Raw genomic sequence first — 23,358 nt, forward strand, 5'->3', positions numbered from 1 at the left:
GGGCGGGCGCGGTGGCTCAAGCCTGTAATCCCAGCACTTTGGGAGGCCGAGACGGGCGGATCACGAGGTCAGGAGATCAAGACCATCCTGGCTAACACTGTGAAACCCCGTCTCTACTAAAAAATACAAAAAACTAGCCGGGCGAGGTGGCGGGCGCCTGTAGTCCCAGCTACTCGGGAGGCTGAGGCAGGAGAATGGCATAAACCCGGGAGGCGGAGCTTGCAGTGAGCTGAGATCCGGCCACTGCACTCCAGCCCGGGCGACAGAGCGAGACTCCGTCTTAAAAAAAAAAAAAAAAAAAAAAGGTATACATTGATTTTAGCTGAGTTGTAGAGTTGAAAAACAAATTTCTAACTGGACCATTAATTACTTATACATTCCTTGGTGCTCTGGAGTCTACCTCTTAAATAAAGGGCCTTGATCCACTAATGATTCTTTCTCTGGTACCCTTACTCTTTCTGTCTCTACTAAGCTGTTTTCCTACTCAGCAGATAAATGAATTACAAGCCTTTTCCAGTTTTAAAATACTGATCATGTGCAAACGCAAAACAAAACAAAAAAACCTTTCAAACCTTCACTATCTTCCTTAGCAACTATCATCCTCCCCCTTTCCTTAACCTCCACACGAAGTTCATCCTCATCATATCTACTTCCTTGCCACTCAGATTCAGTCCTCTGAGCTCCATAATTAGTTTTGCCCCTACATGCACAACTGGAAGTTTCTTTTCTGTGCTCACAAGTAATCAATATTGTTACACACAATTAACACTTTTTGTCACTACCCTACTTCAAACTTGCAGAAAGTTGATACTGTTCACCAACCCCTCCTTGAAACCCACTCTTTCCGTTGGCTTTGATTACACTACTTTCCTACATGTCCTGTATCTGACAACTCTATCCCAGGCTCCTTCCTTTAGTGATCCTTTTCCTTCTCCCACTCCGTAAGTTTCTATCTTGGCCTCCTATTCTTTTTACTACCTATATACTTTATATATACATATATACTTGGAACTGACTTAATCAGTTCCAAGATTTCAAGTATAATAGATGGACAGTTTCCCTAACATTTCTTCAAATCAGTTTCTCTCCTGAAATCCAGAGTCATATATCCAATTGGATGTATCTTGGACATCCCATTGTCACCTCAAACACTACTTGTCTAAAACTGACCTCATCATCTTTTCCCCAAATCCTTCCTTTTCTTTTATTTCCCTTATCACTGAAGGCCAGATCTCACTCAGTTGTTCAAACTAAAAGTCCAGATTCTTCTTTTTCACTATTTAACCAAAAGCAGTTAGTCACCAATCAAGCCCTTCTGATTATAATCCTATCAAATCTGTCCTTCTCAAATGCCACTTCTGTCCTCATCACTTTCTCCTTGGATGACCACAGTATCTTCCTATGTCCTTGACTCCAACTTGGTCCTCTTCACTATACCAAAATAACTATCAAAAAATGTAAAGTTTATGAAGTCTGCCATTTTATTTAAAACTTCCATGATTATCAGGTTAAAGTTAAAATTCCTCTATTTAGTATAAAATAATTTATATAATCCAGCCACAAACTAAAACCTCAACCTCATATTTAGCTAATTTCACAAGCATGCTTTTACCACTCAGACACATCTGATACAAACTACTTTGTCTTTCTCCTAACCGTGTTACTCCATTTGCCAAATCTACTGGACCTAGAAGTTAATGGGGACCACCAGTGTCCTAGAGAAAACAATGGCATAAGTGCTTATCGTTATCCCCACTTCTCTTCCACCAACTCTATGTGCATATCGATTCTTCTTATAAAAATCTTTGCAGAGGCAACAAACTATTTTACTATTTAACGCCATACATTATCTGGTACTAAGATATGTGAACCCTTGGGAGACATGCTTTCATATATTAAGGTCTATATTATCAAGCAGCTGTTATAATAAAATTCAATAAAGATTTATCCAGATAGAAGCTTTTATACAACGGTGGCTATAGAAGCAGACAACTGGCTACAGATCTCAAATTCCATCTTAATCCAAGACCAAACAGGTGTAAATGTTAGTTCAGCATCTACATTTGGATTCAGTTACGAAAAGTTCCCTTAAAAAACTACCCCAAAATATTTGCTGAATTATCAAAATGACCACACACTCTAAGCTAAGATTAAAACAAATTTAAGCATGCCCATCATGATCCAGGAAAAACTGGAAATATGATCCAACATACTAGCAATATGCATTTGCTAACAATGGCTCACTGTCTGCAAAAATATCACTCTCAGAGCATTAGTAAGTCTGTGAAGAACTACTAAAATTTCTACGGGTGTTGAAACTTTATCTACTTTGAATAAGTTGAATCCCATTTTTACTTTTTAAATAAAGGTTTCAAACAATACTAGAATAAAGGAAAGAATAGAAAGCAATTGTGATTAAAGAAAGAAAGAAGAGGCTGAGTGGGAAGCAGCAGCAAAGCAAACATACATGGCCTGGTGGTGCTTGCATTGGTCGTTTCAAGTCATTACGTCCTCTGCAGGCTCTGATCACAGTTTTGTGACGATGCAAATGTATTTCAGCTTCTAACTGGTTCCAGAGCTTATCATGAGCAGGTCCCTTCATATCTCGTCCTAGCAATTGTATTTGTTGGACCCTTCATATTGGGAAAAGAGTACATTGAGTTGATTTTTCATTATGTTCACTATAGTGAGAATTCAGAAAAATTACTGAACGTAAGTAGCTTTTGCATGAATCTCAAATTAGTGATAAAACTAATACTCAGGAACTTCTTGATGTCTCTCAGGTATAAAAAAATATGAACACTTTGAAAAGAACAGGCATCTTGAAGGGAAAACCAGTAAAAAAATTTTTTTTAAAGGAATTAATGTGAACTCTTTTAGTCATATACTGAATTCAAATAAATCTAAAAAACAATTGATGAGATTAATGTCAATCTGTTTTATGTCTTGCATGCAAAGTCACTGAACTCAGATACCATTAAATGTTAGCTTTTAGATGAGATTAACTGTACAAAAATATTTCTTCTAATTAGAGTTTCTTTTCACAAAATGATTATTTTAAATGTGGTTAAAAGTTACTAGAACCAGCCGGGGCAACATGGCAAAACCTTAAAAACAATTAACCAGGCCTGGTGGCATGCCTGTGGTCCCAGCTACTTGGGAGGCTGAGGTGGGAGGATCACTTGAGCCTGAAAGGTAGACGTTGCAGTGAGCCAACGTTGCACCACTGCACTCTAACCTGAGTGACAGAGTGACACCCCATCTCACAAAATTTAAAAAAAAAAAAGTTACTAAAAAATTTGTACTTCAAGATGATATAGATTTTTTTTGTTCCATGTTTTTAATGTGACATTAAAAGAATATGCACAAAATGATTCAGTACTAATAAGTCACCAGAGTTAATAATTTACTTAATAAATACAAGTAGAATTCTGTGTATGATTATGATAAAATCACTGTCATTAACAAATACCAACATGTCTTTTTGAAGGGCAAGAAAGACTGGGTTTCAGTGATCATAAAAAGAATTCCTTATGGAAGTTCTGCTATGCACGTGAATATCGGTTGTACTGGTCTCAAGGCACAAAATAGTTGGAAAGTGCTGCTCTACAGAGTGTTAGCATTTCACAGTAAGATACTATCAGTGTTTGTGGGTGTAAACTAAACATATTTAGTAGGGATAAATAGATCTGCAATACATAATGCTGTCAGTATTAATTTAACAACAGTAAGTTAAAACCAACTGTAAAATAATTCTGAGGGAAAAGATTAATGCTGCATTTACCGTAAGAAAAAAGAGTCAGCCAGGTGCAGTGGCTCACGCCTATAATCCCAGCACTTTGGAATCCAAGACAGATGGATCATGAGGTCAGGAGTTTGAGACTAGCCTGGCCAACATGGTAAAACCCCATCTCTACTAAAAATACAAAAATTAGCTGGCTGTGGTGGCAGGCACCTGTAATCCCAGCTGCTCGGGAGGCTGAGGCAGGAGAATCGCTTGAACCTAGGAGGCAGAGGTTGCAGTGAGCCGAGATCATGCCACTGCACTCCAGTCTGGGCAACAGAGCAAGACTCCATCTCAAAAAAATAAAAAAATAAAAAGAAAGAGTCAACCTCATTAAATATCCAATTTGCCACTTAAGAGTATAGTAATACCCATTTTTACACACCTTCCTGCCAGTTCCTTATCCAAGTACTTGGCAGCTAGTCTCGCCCCATATACTTCAGCCTGGAGAACAGCTATATGTCTACGAAGGGCTTCATTTTCTTTTCTCAACAATTTCACTTCAGCTTCAAGTTGCGCTTCTTTCATTTTTTCTTTTTTGTTTGCCTCAAGCTCTCTTTCCTATGTAATTTTTAAAAGTATATAATTTAATGAAAATAAAAACTCTTTAGCACTAGACCATGTTCTTGAAAATGCACAAAAGCCTACAGTTCAACAATGTATCATCTCTATAAAATGGAACACAAAGATCTGGATCTAGTTCTTTTGAACTAGTACCACAACATCTTGGAACTACTTCTAGATAAAATAATTGCATGCCATGGGTTACCCTGATATGGAGGATAGTAAGAAAAGTAGTCTACTCTAAGCTCATGTTATCACATATTAGTAAAAGTGACTTCAATGGGTAGTTAAATCTGCTATCTACTTCTAAAACTGACTTAGAAAACTAGACTAATATAAAAATAATCATTCTGATGGTTGTTCCCAAACATTTAATTAACTTTAATGCAACAAGTCTATAAAGTAGACTTGTCAGAACTTGCATGCAAAGTTATGCATGTCTGTCTTAAAGTCAGAATCATTCAGTTACACAGATACATTTTAGAGCTAATTTATCTTAGAGGACCACAAGAAACTTATAACGAATAAACTAGAGGATATACTAGTTTTTTAACAGACATTTTATAGTCATGAAAAACTGCTGGTAACAACTGCATTAAAACATTTACACATTACAAAGTTTCTATAGATTAAGCACATCTATGGAGTGGATTACCACTGAACTTTGTAATCCGGTTCATCTATTTGTCTGTATGTTAAGAGTGAATGCAGAACTTTTTTCTGAGGAAAACACTGGCCTCACTTGCCTCCTATGTTCCTCTTGGTAGATAGTCCATATATGTGAACATAAAGGCGTTAGCCAGAGACTTTAACCGCAAGATCTTCACCATTAAATTTTTATCAGAAGTTCATATATGAGAAATAATGTTCAATTTACCTTAAAAGCATAAAGTATAATCTTTCCTACAGATCAAGGGTTGCAAATGTAAATGCCTTCAGGATCCAAGTGCAGAAACAGGCAGGTACAAGACAAAATAGAGTGCAAAATGGAAGGTACAAAAAATTCTGCCCAAAGGCAGGCAAATTCAAAATCAAACACACACACAAAACTATATGGCCAAATAAAACCCTTTTGAGGGTTAAGGGCCCCAACAGACATTTTAAGTGTTATTTGTAGATCAAAAAAAACCACCTAAACACTGAAAACTTGCATTTATCCTGAGCAAAACTGCTTTTACAGAATCCACAAATCCTATGAAAACATGGTTACATTTGTTCATGATATGTGGAAGACATTATTCCCTATACCACCATGTCCCTTTTGTGAGGATGTAAATAAAAACCTACCTTAGCACCAGAAAAATTGTTTCTCTTGAGGAAATGATGAATAGTATTGTTTCTATTGTATGCACTGATTATTTTACATAATTATTTCCCTTTTTATTCTGGATATTGAGAAGCTAAGAAACAAATTTAAGCATATTTTCAGCAATTCATGGAATATATTTTGGTACTAATTTAACGTGTCTCCTTTGGTCTACTGTTTTGAACAACATCAAAATAGATATATTTGAATACTAGTCAATAAATACCATAATCCTAAAAAAAAAATTTACATACACACACACAAACACACACACACATACAAGCTAAAACTAACGACAACTACCAAATGCTAGATATATTTATCTCTTCTTTGATTAAAAATATTTGTTATATATATGACAAACATATGAAAGATTAGCAGACTCTTTCAATTTCTGGAAAAAAAGATTAGAACATAATTTCTAGATACTGGTTTTAAAGGATTTGAAAAACTCAATCTAGAATCCTCCTTTAAACATAATTTTGGAATTATTAAAATCTTTATTTCAGAACCTATGTCCTAAAAGGGCAAGTATCTGTTTCAAAAGAAACCAGTTTGGAGATATGAACAAAAGTCTTTCTTTTGACATTTTAAAGTTGATGCAACTTTTAAAAAAGCATTCCTAGAAGACCAAGATTTCTTTGGCTTATGGGCTAAATAAACTTTACGTTGACGATTACCTACTTTCAATTACTTTAATGAGTTATTTATACTACATTAATGAAACATGGGAGACGTACTAAGCTACCACTGACTGGGGTTTTAATGATTTAAATCCCTAATGAATCTGACAAACTCTCAGGCCTCAAATTAACAGAGGTAAGCAAGAATAAGACTAAGAAAACTGAAGTTAACCATTTCTAGATTTCCAGAAAAAAAATTTTTTTGGTTCTTAGTTAACCTGTTTGTTACTAGGTAACACCCAAGGTGTTCATTTTACATTTAGATACCAAAGATTGTATCTTCAAAAGAGGTAAAGCCATAAGACAAATTGGAACTTGATTAGGTTGGGGTAATGTGAAAATATTAAAATGTATTGTTATTTTCAAAATAACTTCTGTTAAAGCATTTCAAAATTCGATTGTTTCAAAGGCCACAAGATTATTCTCAAGACTCTTGAAAAGCCGTAACACATGCAGCAGATGAAGAAGAAACCAACATGCACATTCTTTTCTGGAAATAATTTCAAATAGAAACTTAAGGGGGTTAAAAACTAGACCTGCTTGATATATCTTCAATACCCTGAAGTGGGAAAACCAATGGCTCTTTGAAGTAGAGGTGTGAGCAAGTTACAAGGCTCAAAAATTGTCAAAAATTGACAGGCTCTGCAAATAATGGCTATAAATCACAAACAAAAGAAAAATGTTTAACAACATGCAGTGAGAAAAGAGCAATGGGCCATCCACTGAACTTTTCAGGTACTGGAACATTAAAAAATTGCCATCATTAATGCTATTTTCAAATACAATGAGTGACAACATATAATATGCAAATAAAACACTAAGAACACTTCAGCGTGACATATTAAAGCAAAACAGAAACAATATACTTACCAGCTCCTCCACAGAGGGGCCAGACTTCAGATATAAGAAAAAAGTTTTATAATTAGAAGAAGATCAAACAAATGATTTTATTTAGTGGTATAATCATTATAAGGAAAAACCCCACATGTTGAATATCATTTGGGTAAAGTTCATTAGAACAAATATATCTGCAATCTATAAACAACAGTAACTGTAATAGCATTAGATTAAAATTTTTTGTTTTATCAAAATTAGTCAGCATAACGAGTACAGTGTTCTTTTCACCATAGTCTTTCAAATTCTAATGTTAAAACTTCACGTAAATTATTTTCTAGAGAATTTTTAGGTTGTTTCTGAATGTTAATGTCAAATAGCTCGAAGAAGCAGTTATGAGCTTTTATTTCAGTTAAATAAAACCCTTTTAACACAGATTCACAGACTCTGAAAACTTAAGAGTTTAACTTAAAATTATTTTCATGAATTTTAACACATCAGTACTAGGCACTAATTAACCAAATGAAATTAACTGAAAACAAGTAAAACTTACAAATGTATTACTCTCAGCATATCATCAACATCATTTCATGTCCTGCCTCTGCCAAGCAATAGCGGTCTTATTTGTTGCTGTGTTCCACATAGGAACAAAATATCTGATATCTCTTACATGCTTAAAACATATGTGGTACACAGTGGCAGGAAAAATGCTTACAATATATTAAAAGAAAAGAATGTGCTACTGGCTGGTACCCAATTCCATTTTTCACTTCCTCCTTATTAACAGACTCCAGTTTTACTGTAAGTGGCCATATGACCAATAGAAGACTAACATGCAGCTGGGGATGGTCAATGAAATGCTGGCAAAAATTACTGAGAAAGATTTCATAATAAGTCATTTAAAGAAGGCTAACATAACGGAGAAGCATCTTTTTGCCCTTTCCTTAGATTAACCCTTCTTCCTGCCTGAAATGCAGACATGAAGAAATCCTGAGGATGGAAACCATGAGCTAAAAATGGCAGAGCACAGTGATGGAAGGAATCTGGATCTCTAATATCTGTGGAGCTGCCGTATCAACTCTAGACTGCCGGTCTCAGATTTCATTTCAGAGAAAAATAAGCACTATTCAAGAATAATCCCAGTGTTACTTGGGATTTCTGTTATATGCAGCTGAATTTAATCCAACCGATACAGTAGGGCAAAAAAAAAAAAAATCTTCTATGCTATAATCACAAATATCTTTTAAACATATTTATACATGTATTTTAAATAGGAAAAATTCTATCAGTTGATTGTTGATATCACTGATTATTTATAGGTGATGAGATTGTAGATTATCATAACGATCATAAACTTTCTATTTCTTATATTTTCTAAATTTCCCACAATGAGCACATACATTTGATAATTTAAAAGTCTCATTCAAAATTGTCCTCTCCACCCTGTAAAATACATGCAAGGGCATGTCACTCTCTAAACTACTTACCAATTTTGCCTTAATGGTACCAGAGTCAACACTTTGACCAGTTTTAGCATGAAGCTGAAGTTGAATAGAGTGCAGCTGTAAAAGCTGATCATGTACTTCTTTCTCCAAAACAACTTTCTCTGCTTGGGTTTCCGTCAGTTCAGATTTCAGATCCACCAACTGTGCCTTATAAAGAAAACAATAAAAGAAATTAAGGATGCTTAATTTTCTTTACTTTGACTAATAATTGTTATTCAAGAATGACAACAGAGAGACTACCTTTGAAATAAATACACGAACATTAGAATACTATTATCTAAGATACAAGACATCCATCTAAACTGACAGAAAATCAATAGTGTAAGTCAAGATATTTCAGTAGCAAAAGAAATCTATAAGCTATATCTTCTAATAACACAGAATGCTACTTCCATTTTACTTTGTTTACTTTAAGAAACCTTTTTACTGTTTCACCTTTATCTTCAAAGCTTATGAAAACACAAAACTATGAGGTGGTTCGCCATGTGGTAGAGACAACGTGTGCTGTGGTGGATCACTAACATTAACAGTATTACAGAAGATGCCAGTAAGTGAGTTGTGTTCTGTCTTCAATCCAACGAATACTAGCCCAAATCATCCCAATCATTATCTAGTAAAGTTATTTTAGGTGCTAAGGTATCAACTTCTGAGACTACAGTAAGCCTGAAGATCAGAGTTAGCTGTTAAGTCTTCAGCTTTAGCATAGAGCAACTCATCAGGACCACCTACCAATTCAGTTTGAAGTTTTCATTTTTGCACAATTGATATATTGTTTTACAGTTGTGCACAGGATGTGTCCCTTGTGTTTTTTGTTTTCCCAGCTAGCTAGTAGATTAAAGATCAAGACATGCCTTTGTTTCCTACTCAACTCAACATAATTTTGCTAAGCATCTAAAGGCCCAGAACTATGCCAGCACAATGAGAAAAAAAATTGTAGATAATATTTTTAAAAATCAGAGATCATAATTTATGCCCTTGACAAGCTTTTGTATCCACTGGGTTGATAAATACACATATGTGGACCAACTAAAAAATGTGGCAAGTTATATATAGAGAGAGAACTGACCCAGTCCCATGGAATTCAAACTGAAGGAAGGATGAAGGATCCAATTCATGGATGAAGGATGGTCAATGCAGAGAATTTTATTGAGTGAATGGAAGTGGCTCTCAGCCCGAATTCACATTACCTCATTCTTCTTGGGCACCAGACAAGAATTTGGGACTCACTAAGTGCAGGTACCCAAAAAGGCTATCACACTGGCCCTCTGCCCTTACTGGCGGAGGGCAGCCGCCCCACAAAAGGCAAAAGGCCCAGTGAGCTGATAATACAGTTCTGTCCAGCAGAGCTAAGAGAACCTTGTAACATGCCCTCTGGGGCCTTGGGTCACAGGCACCCCAACCTGGATGCTGCCACAGGGCCTGCATGGAGTTTGTTCCTGCTGGTGCTAAAGCAGCTGGCCAGTTCCTACACCTGCTTGCCTACACTCTCCCTTCCATGAGGGGTGGAGTGCAGCGGACCCAAGTGAACCAAGTTTGCTCCTGCCAATGCCAAAGCAGCCAACCAGTTCTCCCACTCGTTCGCTTGTGTGCTCCCTCCTGCCAGGGGTTGAGCGGGGCGGGCTGAGTAAACAGGGAACCCCTGTCGTGAGTACTGTGAAGGGGTCAAGAAAATATCCTGCATCAATATGAACTCCTTTATTGGGTATGAGTTACAAATACTCCCATCCTGTGGCTTCTTTTCACTTTATAAATGTGTATTTCAATGAACAGAGTGCTTAATTTTAATGCAGCTCATTATGTTAATAGTTTTCTCCCCAACAGTAAATGCTTTTTTGGCAAGAGTTCTACCTTATCTGGTATCAAGTTTGCAACTCCTAGTTTCATTTTATTTGCATTTACTCAGTATAATTTTGTCTGATCTCTTATTTTTAACCTTTCATCCTATTTGCCATGTTATGTTTGTATGTAACATAACACACATGTAAAGTCTTCATTGCTCTCTTTGGTGGCTTTAAAAATGTACTTTTTTTTTTTAATCTTCTGGAAGCTCTGTATCTTTGTTCTAATGATTACTGTGATATTATATCCTAATTTCCTCTTTTGACTGTATTTTAAGTTATTATCTTTAAGATATTATCCCTTCTACAAGCAGTCATGAAATTAGCTAATTAACGTCTCACTTCCCTCACTCTTCTCAAACATTTAACAAAGTGTTACCCTTCAATTCCCAGCTAATAACTAAGAGTGATCATCAAGCTTATTTCACATTTTCAAAATACTCTTCTCCCATTTTGAGAATTGAAAACAAAATCTATATTGCAGTGCATATAGCATTCAATATTATTCCATCATCCTTAACTCCAATAGTCTTTGTTCTGCTATCAAATATATTCTATGCTCAGTACCAGACCTTTAACCAAAGCTACTCCAATGATTTCAGCTCATTCCCAGGAATAGATTTATCAGAAAGGTTTCTTTGGATTAGTGGGAAAACAACCACAACCTCAAAGTGTTTTTCCTATTCTCTCATTCCACAACAATCATCACAGAAACTTCTGTGACCAAATGTGGGGGATTTCACCCCACCAACAAACAAGCAATCAATTTTGCAGCAGACATCAGTTGGGTGTCCTCCAATTCAATTTTGACACTATCTACCTGGAGATACTGCCAGATCCCACAGATTGAGGGCTCTGTCCCACAAGACTGCCCCATTCTTTTCAGACACTAGTTGCAAGTCTATGCTTCCAGAAGACCTGACTGAATGGCTTCAAGTTGGAGTTCCCACATTTCCCTTTTTCGGTTCAATTAGTTTGCTGCAGCAGCTCACAGAACTCATGGAAGCACATTTACCATTTCATTATGAAGGATATTACAAAGGATACTGATAAAGAGATGCACAGAACAAGGACTGGGGTAAGGGACACGGAGCCTCCATGCCTTCCCTGGGGGCACCACCCTCCATGAACTTCCATGTGTTCATCTATCCAGAAGCTCTCTTTACCCTGTCCTTTTAGGTTTTTATGGAGGCTTCATTACACAGGTGATTTGGTTTGGATATCTGTCCCCTCCAAATCTCATGTTGAAATGTGATCTCCAATGTTAGAGATGGGGCCTGGTGAGAAGTGACTGGATGGATCATGGGGTAAATTCCTCATGAATGGTTTAGCACCATCCACTTGGTGGTAACTGAATTCTCACTCAGTTCATGCAAGATCTAGTTGTTGGAAAGTCTGCAACCTCCCCCATCTCACTCTTGCTTCTTTTCTTGCATGTGATCCATCTGCTCCACCTTCGCCTTCCACTATGACTGCAGGCTCACTGAGGACCTCACCAGAAGATGCTAGCATCATGCTGCCTGTACAGCCTGCAAAACTGAGCCAATTAAAATTTTTATAAATTATCCCCATTTGATATTTCTTTATAGTGACACAAAAACAAATTAACACAAGAGGCATAACTGGTTAAAACACTGGCTACTGGTGATCAACTTAACTCTAAGCCTTCTTCACTCCCTGGAGGTTGGGCACCAAAATCAAAGTAATTTTTTTATTCAGAGTTTCATATTAATCCACTTGCCTAAACTTTAATCCTCTACCTGTATTATTTTCTAAGAATACACAACAACTGCACAATTTTCATTTTAAATATAAGCAGGTTTTTTTTTTAACTGTCTTATGGATAAATACTCCTATTATTTTACCTTAAGCACCCCTCAAAAGCCTCATGTTTTGAAGGAGGAGCAAACTAAGCCAAGAAATTTGTGAACATCAAGTTGCACAGCAGGAAAATTGGATCCAGCTCACTCACTACTTTTAGCATGCCATAGAGCTCTTTTGATAAAGTTTTAGAAGGTCCAAGTTAACAACCTAAAACATCTTTATTTTACACATGAAGAAACTGAGACCTAAGAGATTATGTGAGATGCCCCAAATTACAAATTGCATGGTATTAACACTCAGACCTCCTCCTGACATCCATTGTAATTCTGGCAATAATAAAAAAAAAAAAAATGGGGAAGATGTAGTCCATGAGCTCCAAATCAGAGCACATTCCCCAAATATCAGAACTAGACAAAGCTTTAACTAAACAGGAGATTCTGAACCCCATACACACACCCCATACTCCTACACATGCACACAGATAGGCACTGGTACTTGTGAGCATACACAGGCATGAATACACAGACATACCTGGAGGAATGCAAACAGGAACAGATCCAGGTACAGATATGCAAGCAAACAAAGCACACATTCCCCAAGTTGTTTAGGAATTATAAAGAAAATAATTGACTTCACATGGCAATTTAACTATAATGAACTACAGCACAAAAAGCTGCTGATAAAGATGTAAATATTATGTCACATCTACCTATAACTAACTGCTTCTACACCTTTTGTTTTAAAGTATCTGTACAAAAAGTAATCACTTCACCTTTTAAATATCTGTATTCTCTTTATGTTTTAAAATGTAATTTAGGATGAAAGTACAGATTGGAATTTAAATCTCTAGCAATTATACCATTTAGTGCCAATATCCCAAATTTATCATAGACATCCATCTACTTTTCTCATATAGTCAAAAAAACAAAATGTAAAAAATAAAATCATATAGAGATGGCAGGATAACACTATAAAAAATACTAACATATTAGTTATTGAGTACTATATTAAATTTAATATAGTAAACTGAGCTTCCAATTAATAAGAGAATCTTTACAGATTATATAAATCCCCTTTTCTCATTAAAGGAAGCAAGCAATTCCATTTTATCTGGCAAAATTGTCTTTTTTCCTGAAACTAAACTTTTAAAAGAATACATCACAGAGACTTTTTTTTTTTTTGAGATAGAATCTCATTTTGTCGCCCAGGCTGAAGTGCAGTGGTGTGATCTCGGCTCACTGCAAGCTCCGCCTCCCAGGTTCACGCCATTCTCCTGCCTCAGCCTCTGGAGTTAGCTGGGACTACAGGCGCCCGCCACCACGTCCAGCTAATTTTTTGTATTTTTAGTAGAGGCTGGGTTCACTGTGTTAGCCAGGATGGTCTCGATCTCCTGACCTCGTTATCTGCACACCTCAGTCTCCCAACGTGCTAGGAACAGAGATTCTTGTATAAAAGATCCTAAGCTACCTGACAGACAACAGAGGCAGAACCATTCTTCATAAGACTTTTCTCTTGTGACAAAAGTCAAGAAGAAAATGTAACTAATGAAAGCCATTTTGATTCATTCCTTTTCTTGTACACCTTCAAAATAACATTTAATTTAACTCATTCATTTTATTATAAAAAAATCTCCCTCTATTTTTTCTCTCCTCTATGTGCTTGAGGTGGTCAAAATCACAGAAATCTAATGAGTCTTATTCTAAAACACAAGACTATGACCAAACAGAAAATATACTCAAAGGTCAAATTGAAAATCTCTGCCATCCTTCAAGACAGGAAATAATACTCCTCCTTACTTAAAGTCAGCTCTTGAACCAGTCATCTGGTCTATGAAAGTTCTGTGAGAAAGCTGTATCTGTTTACTCTCTATTTTCTATCCAACCATAATGACCACTAATTTCATCTGCCATTAGTTCTCCCCCAAAAGATACCATTCTACGGTCTAGACAAGCATATATAATCCTCATAACATACTCTGAGAGATGCACTTTTTATCCAGATATGACAACTGAAGTACGGAGAGGTTAGGTAACTTCACCATGGTCATTAAAAAGCCAGTAAACCAGGTGTACATAACTACTAGAGAAGCTAAGGCAGGAGGATCACTTGAACCCAGAGTTTGAGACCAGTCTGGGCAACACAGCAAAACCCCATTTCTGAAAATAACCAACCCTCCCCAAACTATATATATATATATATATATATATATATATGTATATGTATATGTATATATATATAACTACAAATTGTAATGAGCTGTATGAAAGAAACTAAAAGAATTAGCAGAGTGGGAGTGTATGACTATTCTTCTGGGAAGAGTTTTGGTTATTACTAAAGCAGCAGGTCCCAAAGTCTATGGGACATTTTCAGGGGATCTGAAAGGTCAAAACTATTTTCATTACAATAAAACATTATTTGTCTTTTTCACTATGTTGACATACTGAAAGTACAAAAGTAATGATGAGTAAAATGTTGGGATTTTAGTACAAGTCAATACAGTGGCACCAAACTCCATCAGTAGTCATTGTAGTCTTTACTGCTATGCACTTGCAGTTTTTGTTGCTGTTGATGTTTTGTTTTAGTTTTTTTTTCGAGACAAGGTCTCACTGTGTTGTTTACGCTGGGCTGCAATGGCATGCTCACAGCTCACTGGGGCCTTAGAACTCCTGAGTAGAAATAATCCTCCCACCTCAGCCTCCTGGGTAGCTAGGACTATAAGAGTACATGGTCATTTTTAAATTTTTTTGTAAAGATAGGTCTCGCTATGTTGCTCAGGCTAGTCTTGAACTCCTAGTCTAAAGCGATGTTCCCACCTTGGTCTCTGTATTAGTCTGCACTGCTATAAAGAAATACCTGGGACTGGGTAATTTATAAATACTATTATTTTAAACAAAAGAGGTTTAAATGGCTCATGGTTCCACAAGCTGTACAGGAAGCATGGCTGGGGAGGCTTCAGCAAACTTTTTTTTTTGAGACATTGTCTTGCTCTGTCACCCAGGCCAGGCTGCAGTGCAGTGGCATGATCTTGGCTCACTGCAACCTCCACTTCCTGGATTCAAGTGATTCTCCTGCCTCAGCCTCCTAAGTAGCTGGATTACCAGTGCCCGCCACCACACCCAGCTAATTTTTGTATTTTTAGGAGAGATGGGGTTTCACCATGTTGGCCAGACTGATTTTGAACTCCTGACCTCAAGTGATCTGCCTGCCTCAGCCTCCCAAAGTGCTGGATTACAGGCGTGAGTTATCCTCTATTAAGACAGGAATTAAAGGTTTGAAAAGATATAAAACAATGCTATTCTTCTAAAACATTTTTTGGTTTTAGAAAATATAATTACATTTTAATTTAAAATCATTTATATTAACATGTAATGAGTTTATTCTAGTTATTTTTAAATGATGTAATAAAGTTTTCTCAGTTTAATTTCCAATACAGTAAATTCTACATTTATACTTTTTTTATATTTTGCGTATTTATATATTTATACATATAACCCACATTTTTTTAAAAAAGAGCTCTTTGGGATTCTTAAAATTTGTAAGAATGCAAAGGGGTCCAGTAACCAAAAAGTTTGAGAACCTTGACTTAGACCTTCTGAAAAAAGGCTCATGTGGCTACACCATATAGAGTAGGGGTAGGCAATCTTTGGCTTCCCTGGGCCACACTGGGCGAATTGTCTTGGGCCACACACAAAATACATTAACACTAATGATAGCTGTGAGCTAAAATTAAAAAGAAAAAAACAAATCATGCAAAAAAAAGCTCATAATGTTTTAAGAAAGTTACGAATTTGTGTTGGGCTGCATTCAAAGCTGTCCTGGGCCACATGCAGCCCACAGGCTGTGGGTTGGACAAGCTTGATATAGAGTAAGAGGAAAGAATGGTAAGATACATCATAGGGGCCGGGCGCGGTGGCTCACACCTGTAATCCCAGCACTTTGGGAGGCCGAGGTGGGCGGATCACAAAGTCAGAAGATCAAGACTATCATGGCTAACATGGCGAAACCTCGTCTCTACTAAAAATACAAAAAATTAGCCGGGCGTGGTGGCGGGCGCCTGTAGTCCCAGCTACTCGGGAGACTGAGGCAGAAGAATGGCGTGAACCCGGGAGGCAGAGCTTGCAGTGAGCCGAGATTGTACCACTGCACTCCAGCCTGGGAGACAGAGTGAGACTCCATCTGAAAAAAAAAACAGTCTATCATAGGAGGGATACCCGAAGGTCAGATCATGCAGAGCCTGTCTGCCAAAATTAAGAGTTTGAATTTTATTCAAAAAGCAATTGATGAATTTATGTTTTTTAATTAATTAATTTATTTTTATTTATTGTTTTGAGATGGAGTTCCGCTCTTGTTGCCCAGGCTGGAGTGCAATGGTGTGATCTCGGCTCACTGCAACCTCCACCTCCTGGGTTCAAGTGATTCTTCTGCCTCGGCCTCCCCAGGAGCTGGGATTACAGGCATGTACCATCACGCCTGGCAAATGTTTTAATTTTAGTAGAGACGGGGTTCCACCATGTTGGTCAGGCTGCTCTCGAACTCTTGACCTCAGGTGATAACGCCCGCCTTGGCCTCCCAAAGTGCTGGGATTACAGGTGTGAGCCACTGCACCCGGCCCTAATTTTTTTTTTAAAAGGCAGTTATGTGTAATATGAGAGACAACATGAATGAACTGAGTTGGGGAGTGAAATGGAAACCAGTTGATAAATCTGACAAGTAATTTGCTGTAAACCTCAAATGAAGATCCAATCAATCAAAAATGTTTCCATTTTCATTTCAAAGCCCTCAGTTGTTCTATGATCAAACTGGAGATGGGGTGGGGAGGAGAATCAACCTACCCAATATTTTAGGAATATCACAAGTACTAAATCCATACTCAATATTCCTATTTAATGTTTAAAGTTATTTTCAATCAGTTTCAATTTTTTCCCAAAATAAGATACCATGAAATATTAACTCACAAATTATATGCTTGTGAATTACATGCCAGGGGAATAAATGAACCTGCAGATCAGTCTTTCAGCAATGGGGCAGGCACTGTACACATGAATATAGAGTCAACAAGACAGATACCATCCTAGCTCTTATGAAGCTTATATTACAGAATGATTGTGGGTGATCTTTGAAGATTTATAGCAGAACCCCGGATGTGTTTCAAAAAATTCATTCATTCAAATAAACATTGAGTACTCACTGTATACCACAATCTGGGGACAAAAAGATGAATAAGACATGGATTCTAGAAGTTCCCTGTCTATTAGGAAAAACTAAGAATATATTTCCAGGCTGGGCATGGTGGCTCACACCTACAGTCCCAGCACTTTGGGAGCCCAAGGCTGGTGGATTGCTTGAGCTTAGGAGATCGAGACCAGCCTGGCCAACATAGTGAGACCCTGTCTCTACAAAAATTACGAAGAATTAGCTGGGCATGGTGGTACATGGCTGTACTCCCAGCTACTCAGGAGGCTGAGGTCAGAGGATCACTTGAGCCAGGGAGGTCAAGGCTGCAGTAAGCCATGATCGTGTCACTACACTCCAGCCTGGGCAACAGAGTGAGACCCTGTTTCAAAAAAAAAAAAAAAAGATAAAAAGATTACATTTCCAATTGTGATGCAAAGTGTGGTAAGCACTATTTGAAAGACATGTGTGATGTACCAATTCAAAAAGAGGTAAGGGGAGGCAGTTAGAAAGAAGTTCCCTGAGCTTTGAATGGAGATCTGCTAATATAGGGAGTGGAAAGGGAAAGGTGAGATATGAAAACATCTGACAGGTGAGATAGGGAGTAACTAGATCAAAATGGCTGGTATTTAACACATCAGTTCCAAATTTCCCTTTTTTTTTTTATTTTTATTGAGACGGAGTCTTACTCCATTGCCCAGGATGGAGTGCAGTGGCGCGATCCCAGCTCACTGCAACCTCCACCTCTCAGGTCCAAGCGATTATCCTGCCTCAGCCTCTCGAGTAGCTGGGATTACAGGCATGCGCCACCACACCCAGCAAATTTTGTATATTTAGTAGAGATGGGGTTTCACCACGTTAGCCAGGCTGATCTCAAACTCTCGACCTCAGGTGATCTGCCCACCTCAGTCTCCCAAAGTGCTGGGATTACAGGCATGAGTCACGGCACCCAGCCTCAAATTTCTAATTTTAAAAAGGGGCCAAATACCAATTCTGTAATCCATGTATAAACCAATCTGATATCTATACCAAAGGAATTACTCAGCAACGTGTTTTGGGAGCACAGAAGCAAAAAATACAAAAAACAAACAAAAAGCTCCTAGAAACCAAAATAGGTTCACAAAAAGATAATGCTACCTTCTAAATCAGCTTCACAAAGCATTTGATTGTTCAAATTATTTCCCCTAAAACATGGTTCTGACCTTCAAACAGCTTACATTCTAGAGGTAGAAAGATGTGGTAACTGCTAATTATAGTACAATGTAACAAATCTAACAGTACAAGTAAGTTCAAGGGCTTAGTGCAGCCTCTGCCTATAAAGAGCAGAGAGGAGTAGAGTAAGGAAAGCCCTCACTGAGACGGTGATGTAAGTGGAGTCTTGAAAGATGAGTGGGTGTTTGATACTGTAGACAAAGGGTACAGGGAATACATTATACACTAAAGCCTATGTGAAAGTACAGGTGCCATAAAAGAGCAAGACCTATTTAGAGAACTGCAAATAGACCAGTTTTATTGAGGCAAAAGCAGTTTAGAAGGGGTGATAAGAGATAAGGAGAGACAGACAGGCACACTGATCACTGGGCCAAAGAAATTGAATTTTAGAGAGATACAGAAAGAAGAATGACAGAATCAGATTCATCTTTTTAAATACAAACTACTAATATGAATCACTCTAGAATGATCAGGCAACAAAAGGATGGTTTGGAGACTATGTTAGGAATATGCAAAAAGCATAAGGACCTTAATTATGCAGAATATCCTAATCTTATCTCCTTATCTTTCCCAGACCTGCTCCTCCTTTTCCTGTATTCCTTACCTCAGTAAATAGTAATGTATTAACTTCCTAGGGCTGTTATAAAAAATTAGCAAAAGACTGGGCACGGTGGCTCACGCCTGTAATCCTAGCACTTTGGGAGGTCAAGGCGGGAGGATCACTTGAAGTCAGGAGTTCGAGACGAGCCTGGCCAACATGGTGAAACCCTGTCTCTACTAAAAATATAAAAATAAGCCGGGCATGGTGGCTGGTGCCTGTAATCCCAGCTACTTGGGAGGCTGAGGCAGGAGGATTGCATGAACCCAGGAGGCAGAGGTTGCAGTGAGTCAAGATTGTGCCACTGCACTCCAGCCTGCGCAATAGAGTGAGACTCTGTCCTAAAAAAAAAAAAAAAAAAAAAAAATTACCACAAACGTGGTGGCTTAAAACAACAAAAATTTATTTCACATTTCAGGATGCCACAAGTTTGAAAGAAGGTATTGACAGGGCTGGCTCTTTCTGGAGATCCCGTGCCTCTCTCCTAATTACACCTGCAAAGACCCTCTTTCTAAATAAGGTCACGTTCTGAGGTTTTGGGTGGATATGAATTGTGGAGGGATACGATTCAACCCACTACAGATCCTGATCAATACACTTCCCAAACAGAAATCTGGTGTTATCCTTAACCCTTTCTCTTATCTTCTGCATCTACATAATTATCAAATCCTGTCAATTCTCCTTCCTTAGTCTTCAATTTATCTCCTTTTCATAAGCCCCATTACCACTTTTCACTTCAATAACACACTTGTCTATAACAAACTCCTTTTCTATAACATTGAATGAATCTAGTTATTACTCTCAATACTGTGCCTGTACCTAAACCGATATGCATTGCTAAAGACAGTCACACAACAGTACAGCCCGGTTGCACCATACTTTATGATAACTAACCCCAAGCCGGTCCTCAACAATGCCTGGCAGTCCTGTTTCTCTGGCCAACTGGCTCTCCCACTCTTCCATAACTATTTCAAACCTCTTCTACTAGCCTCATGCTCTTACTCTCACCTACTTTCAGCAACTCACCTGGGCTCCTATTTTACAAAAAAAAAAAAAAAAAAAGCCATCAAACAAAAACTTCCACAACCTCCTACTGTCCACTCTCATTCTCTCTGCCTTCTAAGTAGCTGTTATTACAAAATCTTACTAATATTAATTATCCCACTCTTTTTCTATATTTCGCTTTTCTCTCAAGTAGATGCTTCTCACAGACTTATGTTTTTTTATTTAAAAACAAAATGAAAACAAAACCTCCCTTGTACCCTACACTCTCACTTCTTGCTACCTATTCAGCCACACTCACTCTTTCTGTCTGCTTTTCTCTCCACCTCATCCATCCCCCATCAGACATAAATATGTGTTTGTGCAGAGACTGATTTCTCTAGCTCCATAGCCTCAGGCCTCTTACTTAATCCCTCTAAAGTTGGAATAACCATACTAATAAATCTGTCTCACAGGACTGTCGTGAGAATTGGATGAATCAGTCTATGTAAAAGACTCAGAAGAGAGCTTGGCCCATAGTAATTGATCAATAAGGTTGGCAATATTGTTATTGCTAATAATCTAACACATTCATCTATCTATTCAGGCAACCAGCTGCACAAGATTGTCACTTGGATTTCTCCTGAACTCCCTCATCCCTCTATTGCAATCCATCTCTAGGTTTTTTTTTTTATTTTTACCTCTCCGGTCACTCTTGTTCTGAATACTTTCCCCTACCTCCATTATCTTACTCCACACTATCATAATCTCACATAAACAGAAACCTTCTAAACAATTTTCTGCATTCACTCATGTCATTCTCCCCAACTTTCTTCATACCATAGCCAGAGCGAACTGTTCTAACTTCATATCCAAGGCTACAAACTGGTTTAAAAGCCTTCCCATGATTATGATAAAGCCCCAAATATTTTTGCATGGCCTATAAAGCCATGTAGAAACAGTCCCTCCCTGTCTGCTCAAACTTATCTTGCATCTTGCTTCTTTTGCCCTCTTCTCTTGTAACACATACCAACTGTCTCTCGAATCTTCAAATGCACTGTGCTCTTGCCCATCACAGGTGCTTTTCACTTCCCATTCCCTCTACAGCAATGTTGAATGGCATTCCTATTTCTTAGCTTAATTCATTCCTATTCACACATAATCCTTTTATGTCTTAGCTCAGTAACTTCCTCAGGGAAGCCTTCGCTGACATCCCAAAATAGGGTCTCATTACTCTTTATGTACCTTTCACAGTATTCATCAAAGTTGCAATTTCTCATTTACATGATTATTCTCCCAACAAATTCCTCCAATATAATCCAAACTCCATAAAAGCTATGACTGCAATCCTTTTTTGCTCTCCATTGTATCCCAAGTGCCCAATACAGCATCTGGCACATAATTCATGTTCATAAGTGCATACTGGATCAATACTAAACTTCAGCTTCAATGTTGCAAAACAGCCTGTTTAAAAACAGGACAGATTTAAAGCAGCAAAGGGACCAGCATATCACGAGTTCATTATCAATGTGGCTCTAGATCAAAGTTAAAAGTTTCTCTACTGATGGCTATAAACAGTAAATCACTTCAAAGAGATACTAATGGAGCAATTGCTGAGGGGAAAGGAGGATGCAACAGAAGCTGTATTGTGTTGTTACTTTAAAAAAAGGAGTAAAAGGCACAACACTATTTCAAGGCAGAGGTAAGTTTTTTAAAGCATTGGTTCACAACGTTTGTATTCCAACACACCTACTACTGCTACTATTACTATTCCTACTGTAAACCTAAAAGGAAAAGGCTGAGGCACAAAAAATACTTTAGTTTACCTGAGCCAAAATGAGGACAGCTATCCAACACATATTTCCCAGATGCCTGGGGAGTGCTCTGGCACCTGAGTTACAAGCAGATTTTAAAGGGAAAAAGGAACAAGGCAGACACAAAGTCGCTTGATAAGAATTCTCACTGGTTTACAATCACTGATTAGTGACTAGCTATTCATTTTTGCACTATAAGGTATGACTTATGGTGTCCAGCATATGGTATTTTATGGCTACTTGGCGTCAGTTACTCTAAATCCTACATAGAAGGTGGCTTCAAGAGATAACTACTTAGGTCAAAAGAGAGTGCCATAACTGCAATTTCATTCCAATGCCTCTCTGGGCCTGACAATGGAAAGGAACTCAGGATTTTTTTGTTTGTTTTTGTTTTTTGTTTTCTTTCAGTAGGTTTCTGGGGAACAGGTGGTGTTTGGTTACATGAATAAGTTATTTAGTGGTGATTTCTGAGATCCTGGTGCATCCAACACCTGAACAGTGTACACTGTATCCAATGTGTAGTCTTTTACGCCTCATCCCCTTCCCACCCTTTACTCCAGATCCCCAAAGTCCATTGTATCATTCATATGTCTTTGCATCCTCCTAGCTTAGCTCCCATGAGTGAGAACATACATTTGGTTTTCCATTCCTGAGTAACTTCACTTAGAATAATGGTCTCCAATCAATTCCACCCACGTTGCTGCAAGTGCCACTATTTCATTCCTTTTTATGGCTGAGTAGTATTCCATGGTGTCTGTATATATATATTTTTTAATCCACTCATTGATTGATGGGCATTTGGGCTGGTTCCCTACTTTTGCAATTGTGAGTTGTGCTGGTATAAACGTGTGTGCAAGTATCTTTTTCGTATAATGACTTCTTTTCCTCTAGGTAAATACCCAGGAGTGGGATTGCTGGATCAAATGGTAGATGTACTTTTAGTTATTTGAGGAATCTCCACACTGTTTTCCACAGTGGCTGTACTAGTTTACATTCCCACCAACAGTGTAAAAATGTTCCCTTTTCATCATATCCGTGCCAATATCTATTATTATTATTATTATTATTATTATTATTATTTTATTACGGCCATTCTTGCAGGAGTAAGGTGGTATTGCATTGTGGTTTTGATTTGCATTCCCCTGATCATTAGTGATGTTGAACATTTTTTCATGTTTGCTGGCCATTTGTATATCTTCTTTTTTTTGTCTTTTTTTTTTTTTCCTTTTTGTGGAGAACGGGG

At 37.7% G+C, this 23,358-nt stretch overlaps 1 protein-coding gene across 2 annotated transcripts in view; it reads right to left on the reverse strand.

Moving 5' to 3' along the window:
* GOPC (golgi associated PDZ and coiled-coil motif containing) overlaps nt 1–23,358 on the reverse strand; it is a 44,944-nt gene that overhangs the window by 14,492 nt on the left and 7,094 nt on the right. The window contains exons 2-5 of one of the 2 annotated variants that reach the window (XM_017863464.1): nt 8,659–8,823; nt 7,208–7,231; nt 4,170–4,345; nt 2,468–2,633 (exon numbers count right to left, since the gene is read on the reverse strand). In XM_017863464.1, the coding sequence (XP_017718953.1) occupies nt 2,468–2,633; nt 4,170–4,345; nt 7,208–7,231; nt 8,659–8,823 (531 nt within the window). The remainder of the gene's footprint in view (nt 1–2,467; nt 2,634–4,169; nt 4,346–7,207; nt 7,232–8,658; nt 8,824–23,358) is intronic. The other variant, XM_017863465.1, reaches the window with a different exon arrangement.

The sequence above is a fragment of the Rhinopithecus bieti genome, unplaced genomic scaffold (genome assembly GCF_001698545.2).
Source record: "Rhinopithecus bieti isolate Rb0 unplaced genomic scaffold, ASM169854v2 scaffold_70066, whole genome shotgun sequence".
Lineage (NCBI taxonomy): Eukaryota > Metazoa > Chordata > Mammalia > Primates > Cercopithecidae > Rhinopithecus > Rhinopithecus bieti.